The sequence below is a fragment of the Moschus berezovskii genome, chromosome 27, assembly GCF_049115385.1.
Source record: "Moschus berezovskii isolate FMDL1 chromosome 27, NW_MosBer_1.0, whole genome shotgun sequence".
In the NCBI taxonomy this organism is placed as follows: Eukaryota; Metazoa; Chordata; class Mammalia; order Artiodactyla; family Moschidae; genus Moschus; species Moschus berezovskii.
In genome coordinates this window covers 9,168,190-9,183,267 of record NC_142486.1, presented here as the reverse complement: position 1 = coordinate 9,183,267, position 15,078 = coordinate 9,168,190, and the positions used below count along the sequence as shown (strand labels likewise).

The following is a 15,078-nucleotide window of genomic DNA, read 5'->3' as shown; positions in this document are numbered from 1 at the left end:
CAGAGGATGGAACTGAGGCCCAGAAAGGGCCAGTGACCTGCCCAAGGTCACACAGCAAGCACCGGGCAACGCTGGCCCTTGTACCCAGGACTTCCTGAACACAGCTCCCACGATGTCTCAGGGATCTGTTTTTGTTTGTTGGCATCAGGCGCGTTGCCATGGGAACCAGTTGTGTGGGCCCTACCGACGGTCTCAGGCAGATATAAATAAGCCCTCCTCTCCCGGAGTCAGACAGTAACAACAGCCCCTGGAGCACATGCTTGGGCTGAAAGCCCAAGAGCAGACCCAAGTTGGGGGAGGTGAGGGGCTGGGGCTGGGGGCTGCCTGCTGCACGGGGGAGCAGAAGAAGCTGCATAAATCTGCATATCAGCAGCTCAGAGACAAAAAGAGGCTCCTAGGCTGAAGGAAACCCTGGCCCTTGTGGGCTCTGAACCCCTCCAGCTGTTCTAGGACCAAGTCAGCCCAGAGACCCCATACGGAGGGAACACAAACCCGACTCCCCACTATGGCAGGTCACAAAGAGCCAGGGGCACCACTAACAAGACTAGTGAGCTCGGGTGAGTCCCTTCCCTGCTCTGAGCCTCTGTTTTCTCATCTGTGAGCTGGGGGCAATACCTGCCTCCTGGGTTAATTGTAAGACAGAGAAACGGTGAAGGTAAAGCACCCAGCCCGGGGGCTGACCCCCAGATGCAAGGTGTTTCCAGTGGCCTTTTCCTGCTGCTTCTGAGCCTCAGTTTCCTGACATGTGAAATGGACATTAAGCGTCAGGACACAGGCTGCATGTTCTGCTGGCAGGACCTGCCTAGAGCAGAGGCGGGTATTCCCTGTGCTGAACTGGGTCACGGCGTGGGCACATGGGGTACACGTCTCCCTAGTGAGAGGACCCCCCACTGCCCTCCCTGGGTGTTCTCATGATACTGCATGAGCCAGGCAGGGCAGGAACGGTGAACCCCACATCAGGAAGGAAAGCAGTGACAAACACGGTGTCTCCCGTGTGCTCAGCACTGTTTCGGGCACTTCACTGGGGTTATCTTGCAAGTCCTCCCAACAGCCTGCAGAGATGGGGATCATCACCTCACTTTGCAGATGAGAAGACTGAGGCCTGCAGGGCTCATGTCACCAGCCCAGTGACACGGCCAGTACACGGTGGTGGAGGCGGGGTTTGGGCCTGCTGGTCCCGAGCCATCCTCAGTGAGGCTCTGGGAGTGTCCCCCCTGGACGGGGCCCGGGGCAGCACGTACCTCCTCTCCTCCTCCAGCTGGTTGGACAGGTCCACCTTCTCTTTTCGCACGCTCTCCACCAGAAGCCGGGCCCGCTGCAGCTTTTCTTCTGCTTCTGCAACATACTGGGCCCCGAGCGGAGGGCCCGGACAGGGTCGGCCTCCTCCCGGGGGGCCGGGAGCCAGGGTGAGGAGGGATGGGGAGCAGCAGGGGAGATGCGAGGAGGCAGGCCTGGGATCCCAGCCACCCTTACTCCCCCTCCAGCCCAGTCAGGCAGGAACTGTGGGTCTAGATGTGAGGGAAGAGGACCAGCCTCACCCAGCGGGAACCACAGGTCCACCGCCCCCAGGACCTGCACCCTCTGCCAACCTTTGAGGGCCTATAAGACCTTCTGTCTTATGAATGCCCCTGTCACAGCACAAATGTAAGCTTGGCCTTAATAATTCCAGATCCTGAGGGAAGAGGGAGGCGGGCTCCAAATGGGGACAGGGGCCCAGGAGGGAGCTCCCAGGTAGGGGACAAGCGCCAGGGAAGAAGAGACACATGACAGCAGCAGAATCGAGGTGATGAGTGACACCTTCCTTCCCTGAAACCCAGCTCAGGAATCTGCTCAGAAATGTGATCTGAAATGTGGACATCTGTACCCCCCACAAAATTTGGTATTAGAAATTATTTAGAAAAGGTGAGGAACTGGAAAACCACGTGAACACCAGCAGGGAACATGCCACGTGGGTAAGGACACAGCCTGTGATAGATGGCAACGCAGCCGTTCAAGTGGGTAAGAATTTTCCATGACCTAGAAATCATGCTTGGGCTATGTGTGTCAGTCGCTTCGGTCGGGTCCAACTCTTTGCGACTCCACGGACTGTAACCCGCCAGGCTCCTCTGGCCTTGGGATTCTCCAGGCAAGAATACTGGAGTGGGTTGCCATTCCCTTCTCCAGGGGATCTTGCCAAGCCTGGGATCGATCCCCCGTCTCCCACATTGCAGGCAGATTCTTCACCATCTGAGCCACCAGGGAAGCCCTGCTCACACTAGAGGAAGTAGGAAAAAGCAGGATACGCAAGTCTGTATCCAAGTTCTGGAGGAATGCGGACCTGCCCCTGGAAGGAAAATCACCAGGACGAGGGAGGTTGGTAACCCGCATCTCAGTGTCTTTTGCACACCCCGAGTTCTCCTCTCCGAGCATGAGGGATGGACAAGACTGGCGTGAGGAGGCCGCTGGTGCCCCGCTGGGGACCCCACCACCCCAGCCCGCCTGCCCACCTGCTCGTGCTGCGCCTTGAGCAGGGCAATCTCCTTCTCCACCTCGCAGATGCGGCTCGTGGCCTTGGCCACCTCGGCCCGCTCCAGGTCCCGCTCGGCCAGCAGCTGTTCTATGTGCTGCTGCTTCTCCTTCAGCGCCTCCTGCAAGGCCGTGGTGCCCGAGATCTTGCGGGCATAGCGCGAGGAGGTCTCGGTGAGCTGCAGGGAGGCGCGGGAGCAGGCGGGACTCAGGGGTGTGGAGCTCCATCCAGACAACCCCCAGTTACCCCACAGCTGGGGGGCGTGGGGCCCAAGTGCCTGGACTCCTAGGGTCCAGCTCCTCCCCTTTCCAGAGCCCTAGATACTCTGCTCCTTACGTGGAGGGAATCATGACATCTGAGATCCAGGGAACTCCCCACTCCCAGGAACATTACAGCCCCTGGGGCTCCTCCCCACCCCATGGCGGGGTCCCTCACCTGGGCCCCCTTCTCCTGGACTAGGAGGAACCCCGTGTAGACAGAGCTCTGCATGGCAGCCTCACCCCAGGTGAGGTACCAGCCTTTCTAAACTGCTTGCCCTCCACCAGTATTACCTGCTTTGCATTTGCATGACCTTCTTTAATTCCTAGGAAAGGGTTTTAGACTACTGACACATCACTAATAGAAAAATAACAATAAATGTAAACAGGTCAGTTTCTCTGTTACAAAAGCGTACACTTTCTTTTTTAAGATTATTTATCTGTTGGCGGTGCTGGTTGTGGCACGTGGGCACTTGGTTGCTGGTGCGGGCTTTCTCTAGTTGTGGTGAGTGGGGGCTACTCTCGAGTTGTGGCCTGTGGGCTCAGTGGTTGTGGCTCATGGATTTAATTGCCCTGTGACCTGTGGGATCTTAGTTCCTGGACCAAGGATTGAGCCCATGTCCCCTGCATTGGCAGGCAGATTCTTAACCACTGGTCCACCAGGGAAATTCTTACACGCTCATCTTTATTCAAAAACTCCAAACTTCTACCTCAGCACCTGAAATGTATATTTCAGTTTAAGAGCCTAAGTTACCAAGTTTTCATGTTCTTTTATAGAAAATTCTATTAAATATTTAAAGAAAAACAAACAAACTCCAAACTGACAGATGCCTGGAGCCAGAGCAAGTCAGAGGACACCTGAATCTCTACGGCCCCACCCTCCATATCCCCATATACACACCAGGGAAGCTCTCCCCAGTCCCCCATCCTCACCAGGCCACTGCGGCTGGGCCGGCCACCCACGGAGGAGGCCACAGAGCTGACAGAGCTGATGGAGGAGCTGCTGGGACTGTGGGTCAGCGCCGACACACCCATGGCCATGCGCTTTGTCTTCTTGGCCTTGGCCGGGCTGGTGGATGGGAAGCCGATGCGGATCACCTTGTGGATGGGTGCGAAGAGACCAAACTTGGGTGGACACTGGAAGTACCTGGAGGGGCAGGAGAGACCACACTGCCATTACTGCCCCACAGCCTGGAGCCTGGCCTGCCTTCCCCACCTTTTCAGAGCCCAGCAAAGAGAGAGGTTCCTCTTTGGGGACCCATCACCCGTACGCTAAGACCAATAGACAGTACTCCCAGAAAAGGAACAGAGGTAAGCAGGGTCTGCTCTTCGGCATAGCAATTGGACATATTTCTGGGCAATGGGGGAATGACAATCGATGAACACCTACTCTATGCCAGTCCCTTTTCATAAACGCTCATTTCAATCCCCCAACCACTCTACTGTAATCCATTTTTCACAAATGAGACGTGGGCTCAGAGAGGTTAAGCAACCTGCCATAGTCACACGGCTGGTTAAATAGCAAAGTTGAGAGTGGATCCAGTGGACTCCAAAGCCCTCAATGCTTTGGCTCCGCTCACACACCAGAGGCCCCCAGGCATATCTGCAGCCCTATTCTCACAACTGCCCCTGGACCACCCCCAGAGCCAAGGTTCTCTGCCCATGGAGCTCCCTGCCCATGGAGAAGCAGAAACGGGAAGGAAGCATCTTAGGGGTGGGATGGGGGATGCTGACCAACCTTCCTCTGAATTCTGAATGCAAGAGTAAGTTGAGAGAAACATGCGACTTGAAAACAGGAAGGGAAGTGTTGTCGTGGAAACTCTGGAGCATCTTCTCTCTAAACCTCTCTGGCAGTGGATTCCACGTGGGACCAGGGAACTAGTCCTGCACAGTTTCCGGCTCACCATGAAACTGCCATGCCATCCCGCCACTTCCTGCATTCAGGTCTTTGTTCAGGCTGACCCCCAGCCTAGCAGGCCTTCCTTCTCAGAGCTGTTCCAGCCTCACTTGGACCGCAAAATCCAGCCCAGTGACAAACACAGGCTCACGGGCCACCTCCCCTTAGCCCCACACCCCTGACACTGCTCACTCATCACATCACCCTTCCCATCCCCAATGGGCCCAGCAACAGCCTTAGACCCTCTTGATCGAGAATTCCTGACAGTCAATTCCCTCTAATTAGAGATGCTGAGAAACCTGGGACCGAGCTGTGAGCCTAACCTTGACTGTAGAGCACCAAGCACCAATTATTTCCTGCGTCACCCAGGGCATCTCCCGGAAGGCAGGGACCACTGCCTCTCCTTTCCTGGGACTCCCACGGCACTTAGCCAGGGTGGCATGGGGAAAGGGACACAGGGACAGATGACTCTCTTAGCACCTGCTCGTCACTCTCTGCATGATCTTGAGAAATGACCTCTCTGGCCTTGGTTATCTCATCTATAAAATGGGAGTGACAGTCCCACCACCTGCTTCCATGAGCTGCTATGGCAGCACCTATACATGGTATCAGGCACAGCCACTGGATGCTCCACACTGGCATCCTCAGATGCCCCAACCCCATCCCCTTCACCCATCCAAGAAGAGGACCCCACTTCCTCCTGCCCAGGGGAAGCCCACCATACCTGGTGCCCGCCACCGCCCCATCATTCTTCCCAAGGGGCTCGTCCAGTTCCACGCCACACCACTCGCCCTTGGCAAAGTCTGTCTCCCCCACGTACCGCACCACACCAGTCTTCGTCCCGCCAACCTGGTGACACACAGAGAGACTCGGGTCCAGAGGATGCAGTGGGAAGAGCAGAGATGGCACAGGTACCCAGGCGCCCAGGCTCATCCCCGCCGCTTCCAGTGTGCAAGGTTTAGGAGAGATGGAAGGAGCTCAAGGACAGCTGGGAGGGATACAGGTATAACCAATGCTTCCCAAGTCTGTTCTGAGCGAGACCTCTGGAGTCAGAAAGACAGACTTGTATTCAAACGCTGTCACCTCCAAGCTGTGTGAGCTTGGGCCAGTTACCTAACCTGTATGAGCTTTGGCACGGCTTCATCTGTCAAAAGGTCTCTGGTGAGGATTAAGTACTGTTTGTGCAGTGTCTGGTACATACAAGAGCTCAATAAATGTTATCCTTAAAAATGGCTTGAATGGGGGTTGCCAGGAGCTGGGTGGGAGGGGAAATTGGGAGTTATTGTTTAATGGGAAGGAGTTTCAGTCTCACAAGATAAAAGAGATCTGTTGTACTACAACATGAATCTATTACTTACATCACTGAATTGCAGTCAGAAATGGTTGAGAAGGTAAATGTTATGTGTATTTTATTTTTTTATATTTTTAAAATTAATTTTTACTGGAGTATAGCTGCTTTTCAATGTGTTAATTTCTGCTGTACAGCACAGTGAGTCAGCTATACACATACATGTAACTCCTCGGTTTTGGGTTTCCTCCCCATTTAGGTCAGCACAGAACACTGAGTAGCTCTCCCTGTGCTGGACAGTAGGGTCTTAGTTTTCGATTTTATACATAGTAGTGCATAGTATTGGAGAAGGAAATGGCAACCCACTTCAGTGTTATTGCCTGGAGAATCCCAGGGACGGGGGAGCCTGGTGGGCTGCCGTCTGTGGGGTCGCACAGAGTTGGACACAACTGGAGCGACTTAGCAGCAGCAGCAGTGCATTGTATATATGTCAACCGCAATCTCCCAGTTCATCCCACCCGCCTGTTGTATGTATTTTACCACAGTTAAAAAAACTCATAGACCAGGCCAGTAATCAGGAATATTACTGTAAAAAATGGTTTAAAACACTTTTAGCTAAGTTTACATATATACATAAAGGGGCTTCCCTGGTGGCTCAAAGGTAAAGAATCTGCCTGCAATGCGAGAGACCTGGGTTTGATCCCTGGGTGGGGAAGATCCCCTTGAGAAGGAAATGACAACCTTCCCCAGTATTCTTGCCTGGGAAATCCCATGGACAGAGGAGCCTGGTGGGCTACAGTTCATGGGGTCACAAAGAGTTGGACACGACTGAGTGACTAACACACACATATACATAAAGAGTCAAATACTTTCAAAGCCTTAAAAAGCCCCGGGAATTTCTCCACCTCTCCCCAGAAGCACTTTTACTCTTTACTCTTTATGATGAAGTTTTTGGTGTTGACTGCATATTTCTAATTGACATGCTTATGTTGCTACTTGTCAGTTTTTCAGTTTGGGGTGACATCCATTGACTTCCCGTGAGGAAGGGGAGGCTGAACCCACCCCTCCTGGCTCTCCACTCTTCCCAGACATCAGTGGCTTCATTTTGATCAGACTCCAGGCTGACGGTGCTGGGACTTAAGTAAACACTAGTCACAGACACAGATGGGTGGATACAGAAACTTTTCCTTCCCACGACCAATTTTCCCTACAGATAACAACTGTCTTCTATGATTGTTTGTTAGGTTTTCACACTAGGTTAACCCCAAACTCTCTCAGCCCTCTAAAATCTCCTGACAAAATGTATAGAGGCATTGAGAACTCTATCAAATTCTTTCTGGAGAAGACTCTCCTGGAGCTGGGAGTCCCTCTGCTGCGTGGCCACTACTCCAGGGCCACCTGTCACCATCGCCCTGAGGAGTCCCTCTTCTTCCCTCCTGGGCTGGATTTCCCATTTCTTGGACGCAGTATCTTCTTTTTTCTTGGTTTATTCACTTATTTTGGTAGAGCCTGCCACTGCTTTCTAAGAAGAGGTGCAAGAGGAAATAAAATAATTGAGCCTTTGCCTATCTGAAAAAAAAATTTGCATGATCTTAGTTCCCTGACCAGGGGTTGAAAACCGGCCAAGCCAGTGAAAGCACCAAATCTTAACCATTAGGCCATCAGAGAACTCCTGAGTTGTGAAGTTTAGAATTCACATCTTCAGTGTGTCTGGTGCATAGCTGGTCCTTAAGAAATGGTGGGAATGAAGTGAGTTTTAATCATGGAGCTGGTTCCTTTGAGGGCACACACCTGAGGCATACTTAGGGGTGTCAGAGAAGGTAACCTTTAGAAGTCCTATTTTGGTTCACATAAATATGGTAGGGGCTTCCCTGGTGGCTCAGGCGGCAAATAATCTGCCTGCAACGCAGGAAGTCCCAGGTTTGATCCTTGGGTCAGGAAGATCCCCTGGAGAAGGGAACAGCTACCCACTCCAGCATTCTTGCCTGGAGAATTCCATTGACAGAGGAGCCTGGCGAGCTACAGTCCATGGCGCTGCATAACACCCAGACGCAACTGGGCGACTAACACAAACATGGTAGATAAATACACAGTTTATTTTCACCCTTTTTTCAATCTGCACTAGAATGATAGTGAGGGGACTTTTTTTTAAGGTCTTAAGCCCTCAAAGACAAAGAGAACAGGAGAAAAGATGGCAGACATAGAGCTGGAAACCCAGGGCAACCAGGTCCACAGGCAGCTGTAGGGAAAGCAGAAAAGCAATCCGTGTTTCTCTCAGAAGCCCCCTGACGCAGATCCTTTTAAAATTATGGGATGATCTTTATATATATATATATATATATATTTTTTTTTTTTTGGACCACGTCATGCGGCTTGCAGGATCTTAGTTCTCCAACCAGGGATCAAACCTGGGCCCTTGGCAGTGAAAGAGTGAAGTCCCAATCACTGGATTGCCCGGGAATTCCCAAGAAATACATGACACATACCCACCATTACAGTTATCATACAGAATAGTTTCACTGCCCTAAAAATTCTCTGTGTTCCCCAAAGACCTCGAATAGCCAAAGCAAACTTGAGAAAGAAAAACGAAACTGGAGGAATCAGGTTCCCTGACTTCAGACTGTGACAAAGTTACACTAATCTAGACAATATGGTACAGGCACAAAACAGAAGTATAGATCAACAGAACAAGATAGAAAGCCCAGAGATAAACCCACGCATCTGCGGTCATCCTAATCTATTATAAAGGAAGCAACAGTATATAATGGAGACAGGACAGTCTCTTCAACAAGTGGTGCTGGGAAAACTGAACAGCTACATGTGAAAGAATGAAATTAGAACACTCCCTAACACCATCAGTTCAGTTCAGTCGCTCAGTCGTGTCGGACTCTTTGCGACCCCATGAATCACAGCACGCCAGGCCTCCCTGTCCATCACCAACTCCCGGAGTTCACCCTAACACCATACACAAAGATAAACTCAGATTGGATTACTAAGGTTGGACACTATGAAACTCTTAGAGGAAAACATAGGCAGAACACTTTTTGACATAAACGACAGCAAGATCTTTTTTGATCCACCTTCTAGGGTAACAGAAATAAAAACAAAAAGAAACAAATGGGATCTAATTAAACTTACAAGCTTTTGCACAGCAGAGGAAACCATAAACAAAATGAAAAGACAATCCACAGAATGCAAATCGGGGCGGGGGCGGGGGCGGGGGCAGGGGCTCACCAGCACGCGGTCTCCCAGGCGCAGGTCCTTGTCGCCGCGCTTCACGGAGCCGCTGTCCGAGAGGTTGGAGCCCGACTCGTTGCCGGTCTTGACCGAGCTGTTGAGGACGCTCTCCCGCAGGGGGATGGCGCGGCTGGTGAGCGGCGGCGTGGCGGTGCCCGAGTGCAGCGACAGGTTCTGGGCGGTCAGCGACTCGACCGAGTGGGCGTCGCTGCCCGAGCCCTCGGCCGCGGGCTGCCGCGTGAGCTTGGAGGGCCGCGTGAAGATGCCCTGCAGGGCCGGGCACTCGAAGTAGCGCACGCCGCCCACCGCGCCGTCGTTCTTGCCCACCGGCTCGTCCAGCACCACGCCCGCCCACTGGCCCGGCGCGAACTGCGTCTCGCCCAGGTACTGCACCACGCCCGGCTTCACGCCGTTCACCCACACGCGCTCGCCCACCACGAAGTCCCCGGCGAACTCGTCGCCCACCTCGGCCGCCTTGGCGCCGGGCTTCTCGGGGGCGGCGGGGGCCGCGGCCGGGGGGCCCGAAGCCTGCTTGTGCAGCGGGGAGCCTGTGGAGATAGGACGGAAGGCGCGGTTAGGGCTCGGTCCGGGGAGGGGGGGGGCTGGACCCTCGGCGGCCCCCTAGGGCGCGGTCTGGCTGACGGATGGGGAAACTGAGGCAGGTAGGGCTGGGAGTGGGGCTTGGGGCAGGTCTCATGGCTTCTGGGCTGTGTGGGTATCCCCTACTCTGCCAACCCCTCTGGAAGATTCTAGGGATGAAAAGCTCAGGACAGTGCCTCCTCAGAAGGCTTTCCACCCAAAATAAAGAAGTAAATAGAGTTATGGGGAGTTCCTGGTGTCCCAATGGTTAGGATTATGGCCTTTCACTAACGGGGCCCAGGTTCAATCCCTGGTGGGGAAACTGAGACCCTGCAAGCCCCATGGTGTGGTCCCCCCCAAAAAAAGTTACAGAGGACTTCTCTGGTGGCCCAGTTAAGACTTTGCCTTTCAATGCAGGAGGTGCGGGTTCTATCTCTGGTCAGAGGGCTAAGGTCTCACGTGTGTGCTAAGTCGCTTCAGCTGTTTCCAACTCTTTGTGACCCCATGGACTGTAGCCCGCCAGGCTCCTCTGTCCGTGGGCTTCTCCAGGCAAGAATACTGGAGTGGGTTGCCATACCCTCCTCCAGGGGATCTTCCCGACCCAGGGATGGAACCCGCATCTCATGTCTCCTGCGTTGGCAGGCTTGGTCACTCACAAAAGGACAGAGCAGAGCTCAAACCCACCATGCTTTGTGCATGTCTGGCTCCTGGGTTGCATGCAGGGCCCCGTGTGCAAGTGGGTGTTTGGAAAGTCTCCCCATTTAAACCTCAAGGTTCAGAGGCTGCTCCTCCTTCCTGCCAGACAAAATATCAGGCAGGGAAGGACTCATCCTTTTTCTCTTCTACTCCAGAGGCTGATGCGCCTGTCAAACAGAGACGGGGACAGAAGGCAAGCAGACACTGCCATGCCCCTATCAGAGATGCTTGTGTTTCTGGTTCTTTCCACAAGCAGCCAGTACAGGGGTCACAGGGGCAGCAGCTCCGCCAACATCCTCCCAGTATCCAAGGTCAAGGAGGCCAGGGCCATAGGCCTGGCTACATGCTATCTCAAGGCTGGAAGGACAGAGCTCCTGGAGGATGAGGAAGTCACAAACTCCAAGGCAGGACACACATACGAGGCCAAGCAGGCAGGGACTAGTGCCCCTCTGGGGCACTAGTAGTGGTGGGAAAGCACGTGACCACCCGAGGCCTAGGCAGCCAGAATGGGGGGTCTTAACTGAGAGGCAAGGGGCTCCCTCTCAGCTGTGAGCTGGGCTCCTGGGAAATCTGTGAGTTTTGCTACTGAACTTGATTAGCAACCACAGTGATTGTACCCATGAACTGATGCTCTGTGCTAAGAGGCGGACATACAGTAGCTCATACGACCGTCACTGTTAACTGTGTGTAGTGATTTTGTGATCCCGTTTTACAGATGAGGAAATTGAGGCTCAGAGACATCAGTTGCTTTATCTAAGGAGGCAAGAAGCAGCAGAGCCAAGCTCCAACCAAAGGCCTCTGGTTCTTGGTGCAGGGCACTTTCATTCATCCAAAAAATGTGTACAAAACACTCACCACACCAAGCCCCAAACTACAACCACCCTAATCTTGGGCTCCCCTGCATGGACCCATTTCCTAGATTCTGGCCAAACCCTACAGTTCCCTTCGAACAGGGAACAATCTCATCCTATACTCCTTCCTGGAGAGGGATGTGTCCTGTTTCTTGTGGGACCCTGGTTGGGTGGGTCCCCAAGGTTCTTCTCTTCCACCCCTGAGATCCCAAGAGATAGAGGCCATGGTGGCTAAGGAAGCCGACTCTAGAGCCCCACCTCAGTCTCCTCACCTGGCCCCAATCACAGGGCTGCTGAGCAATGATGCACATAAAGCCTTAGGAAGGGTGCCTGGGCCACACTAGAGAACAAATGCCGACCATTCTTATTGTGATGAGAATGACTGATACTCAAATGAAAGGATCAGAAAAAAATTTAAAATCACAAAAGGCCCAGGGGACAGAAGAAGGGCTTCCAGGGAGATTCTGGTGACCTTGGACCAATAGCTCTGCCTCACCCCACCCTCTGGAGCAGCCGACTTCATCCTACTGTTCCCCACGCCTGGGCCGAGCTCTGGGTCCCCAGTTCTCATCTAGGACCATCCTGTTACCAGGAACTTCTGCTGGGATCACACCCGTATGGGGACTGGGAACCCTGCAAGGTCAGGTGGGTCCCCAACTTAGAAAAAAAAAAAAGCTGCCTCAAAAAGCAGTCATAGCGGGAGGAAGCCACAAATCAGATGGAGCTCCAACCCCAGGTCCTGCCTAGCACTGTCCAAGCAGCCCATGGGTCATGCTTACGAGAGGTCAAGGTTATCGTCATTAAAACAGCAGCTACCACTCATGGAGTGCTGACCCCATGCCCTCGATGGACTGGGTGCTTTTTACACATTATATTCTTATCTTGCAGATTAGGAAATGGAGTTTACAAAACTTGCCCAGAGTGATCCAAGCCGGCATTTTAAAAAGCAGAGACATCACTTTGCCGACAAAGGTTCACCTAGTCAAAGCTATGGTTTTTCCAGTAGTCGTGTATGGATGTGAGAGCTGGACCGTAAAGAAGGCTGAGCACCAAAGAATTGATGCTTTCAAACTGTGGTGCTGGAGAAGACTCTTGAGAGTCCCTTGGACAGCAAGGAGGTCAAACCAGTCCATCGTAAAGGAAATCAACCCTGAACATTCTTTGGAAGGACTGATGCTAAAACTGAAGGTCCAGTATTTTGGCCACCTGATAGGAAGTGCCGACTCATTGGAGAAGACCCTGATGTTGGGAAAGATTGAAAGCAGGAGGAGAAAGAGGCGACAGAGGATGAGATGGTTGGATGGCATCATCAACTCAATGGACGTGAGTTTGAACAGATTCTGGGAGACAGTGAAAGACAGGGAAGCCTGGTGGGCTGCAGTCCTCGGGGTCACAAAGAGTCAAACACGACAGAGTGATTGAAAAACAATCCAGGCCAGAGCCGGGCCCAGCTGGTCTGGCTCAGAGCCTCCTGGTAAGGCAGGCCCCACAGGGGCTTGGCAAGCATCAGTGCCTTTCCCATCTCTGCTTCCAGAACACTTCCTGGAGCAGAGGGGCTCTGTGATGTCTGCTTAACCGAACAGCCATGGCCCAGGTGAGAGCCTACCTGTTGTCTGTGCTGAGAACACAACAGGGACCCCTGGTCGAGGGGAACCCAGGGTGGCTATTCTTGGTCAGAAGCTGCCTACTCAGCTGTCCTCCCAGCTGTCCCAGCCCACGCAGACCCCCAGGTAATCTCCATTCTTCCTCAACCCCACCCCTTCCAGGGGTCACAGGCCCAGAGACCAGTTGTTTCAACAGCTGCTAAAATCCAGGCCAGGAACTGGGTAGCCGCACTTGGGTGTTCTGCTGCGTTTTTCCTCTTTGGTGGCCCAGGCTGTCAGGCACAAACTTTCATCAAATCCTCCACTCACCCTGGGGCAGCTGGCAGCTGCCTGAGCTGGGGAAGGCATGGCAACCCCACCGAGCCCCCTTCCCTCCAAGGAGCCATCTGTCACACACTGGCTGGGCCTGAGCAAGCCCCTTCTCAGGTGTGGGCCTTGGTTTCCCCACAGGACTATGAAGGGTGAGGTCAGAAATTGCTAGGGTTCTGGGAAGCATGGACATTCTACAAGCCTCACCTCTTCTCCCAGAGGAGCCGGTGTGTCATCAGAGACCTGGCTGATGGACTGAGCCTCTGGAGCAGTTCTGGAAGGTCCTTGAAGGCATGGCCTGGGGCTCCCTGCCCTCTTAATTCCCTCAGGGACCAGCAGCAAAGCCCCAAGAAAGCAAAGAGCAGTGACAGACCTAAACCTCACACTAGCAGCTGATCCTTCCCCAGACAGCAGGCACAAAGGAACCTACTGCTGGTTTCAAGTAGAACTTTGATGCAAAGGGCTAACGGATGTGATGCGGAGGGACAGCAGCTGGTGGTCTGGTCCAGCGTGGCGGGGAGGGGTTGCCCAGATGAGAGTGCATCCTCTCCTTTTTCAGCAAAGTCTTTGTTCCCACCCTCCCTGGGAAGCCATTGCTGTTGTTCAGTTGCTCAGTCGTGTCCGACTCTGCAACCCCATGGAATGCAGAACACCAGGCTTTCCTGTCCTTCACTGTCTCCCAGAGCTTGCTCAAACTCATGTCCATTGAGTCGGTGATACCATCCAACCATCTCATCCCCTGTCACCCCCTTCTCCTCCTGCCCTCAATCTTTCCCAGCACCAGGGTCTTTTCCAATAACCTGGCTCTTCCCATCAGGTGGCCAAAGTATTGGAGCTTCAGCTTCAGCATCAGTCCTTCCAGTGAATTCAGGGTTGATTTCTTTAGGATGGACTGGTTGGATCTCCGTGCTGTCCAAGGGACTCTCAAGAGCCTTCTCCAGCACTGCAGTTCCAGAGCATCAACTTTTCAGTGCTCAGCCTTCTTTATGGTCCAGTGGGCACAGGCATTTTTCACACCTGCTGAATCTCAGCCACCAGGTACCCCATTTGCTGAGCACCCAGTCAAATGCCAGCTCAGCCAAAGGGGTGGGGAACACCAGGACCTCATCTGCAGCTCAGTGCCTGGCCCTGCCAGACCGCCTGCCTGGCAAGAAGGCACAAGGACACAGGAGCGTGGGGTTGGGGAGAGACGGTCACTGTGAATGGGGATGGAAGCACCTCCCTGAACCTCTGCCCCGAAAGTCGCCTGTTCATTCCCTTACCTCCTCTGAGAAGTCTTCCGTGACTGCTTCACCTAAAAGCCCACCTGCCTGTAGCACCCTTTACCTGCTTTATTCTTCTAGAGATCTAGCCCATCTTCAACAAGTGTATGTCTGTCTTCCAGACTTAAATGGAAGCTCATAATGTGCTGTGTTTCCTCTCCAGCACCCAGGCTGGGATCCTGTGGCAGGTCCTCAGTGCCAGCCACTCTGCACAGTCCGCACATAACTGGGCTCCACCTGGCTCTGTGCAGGGTGCATGGAATATTCACTTCCTGGGCTGCAGGGAGTCAGTCCAGGAATCTGAGGCTCACTCCAGGCACCTTCCGGTTCACCTGGTCTCCCTCCCGCCTTTGGACCTCGCTGAGCCCTTCCCATTTTCCCTGTGTTTTCAGAGGAAAGCTGAGAACCTCCTTCTCCTTTTAGAAGCAAACCTCCATCCCCCTTTGGTCTTCCCTGGGACCCACCTCCCAGCCAACTCTCTCCTCTTCCCACACCGGCCCTCTGACAGAGGACAGAGCCCACGTGTAGCATGCACACCCTCCTGGCCCACAAAACACCTTCCTTCACCTCACCCTCCTCCTGCTGTCACCCA

General features: G+C 53.5%; 1 protein-coding gene across 2 annotated transcripts in view; it reads right to left on the bottom strand.

The window, feature by feature from the left end:
• CLIP2 (CAP-Gly domain containing linker protein 2) overlaps positions 1 to 15,078 on the bottom strand; it is a 73,847-nt gene that overhangs the window by 26,054 nt on the left and 32,715 nt on the right. For both annotated transcript variants that reach the window (XM_055410022.2, XM_055410023.2), the window contains exons 3-7: positions 9,183 to 9,733; positions 5,385 to 5,509; positions 3,697 to 3,910; positions 2,487 to 2,684; positions 1,242 to 1,345 (exon numbers count right to left, since the gene is read on the bottom strand). In XM_055410022.2, the coding sequence (XP_055265997.1) occupies positions 1,242 to 1,345; positions 2,487 to 2,684; positions 3,697 to 3,910; positions 5,385 to 5,509; positions 9,183 to 9,733 (1,192 nt within the window). The remainder of the gene's footprint in view (positions 1 to 1,241; positions 1,346 to 2,486; positions 2,685 to 3,696; positions 3,911 to 5,384; positions 5,510 to 9,182; positions 9,734 to 15,078) is intronic.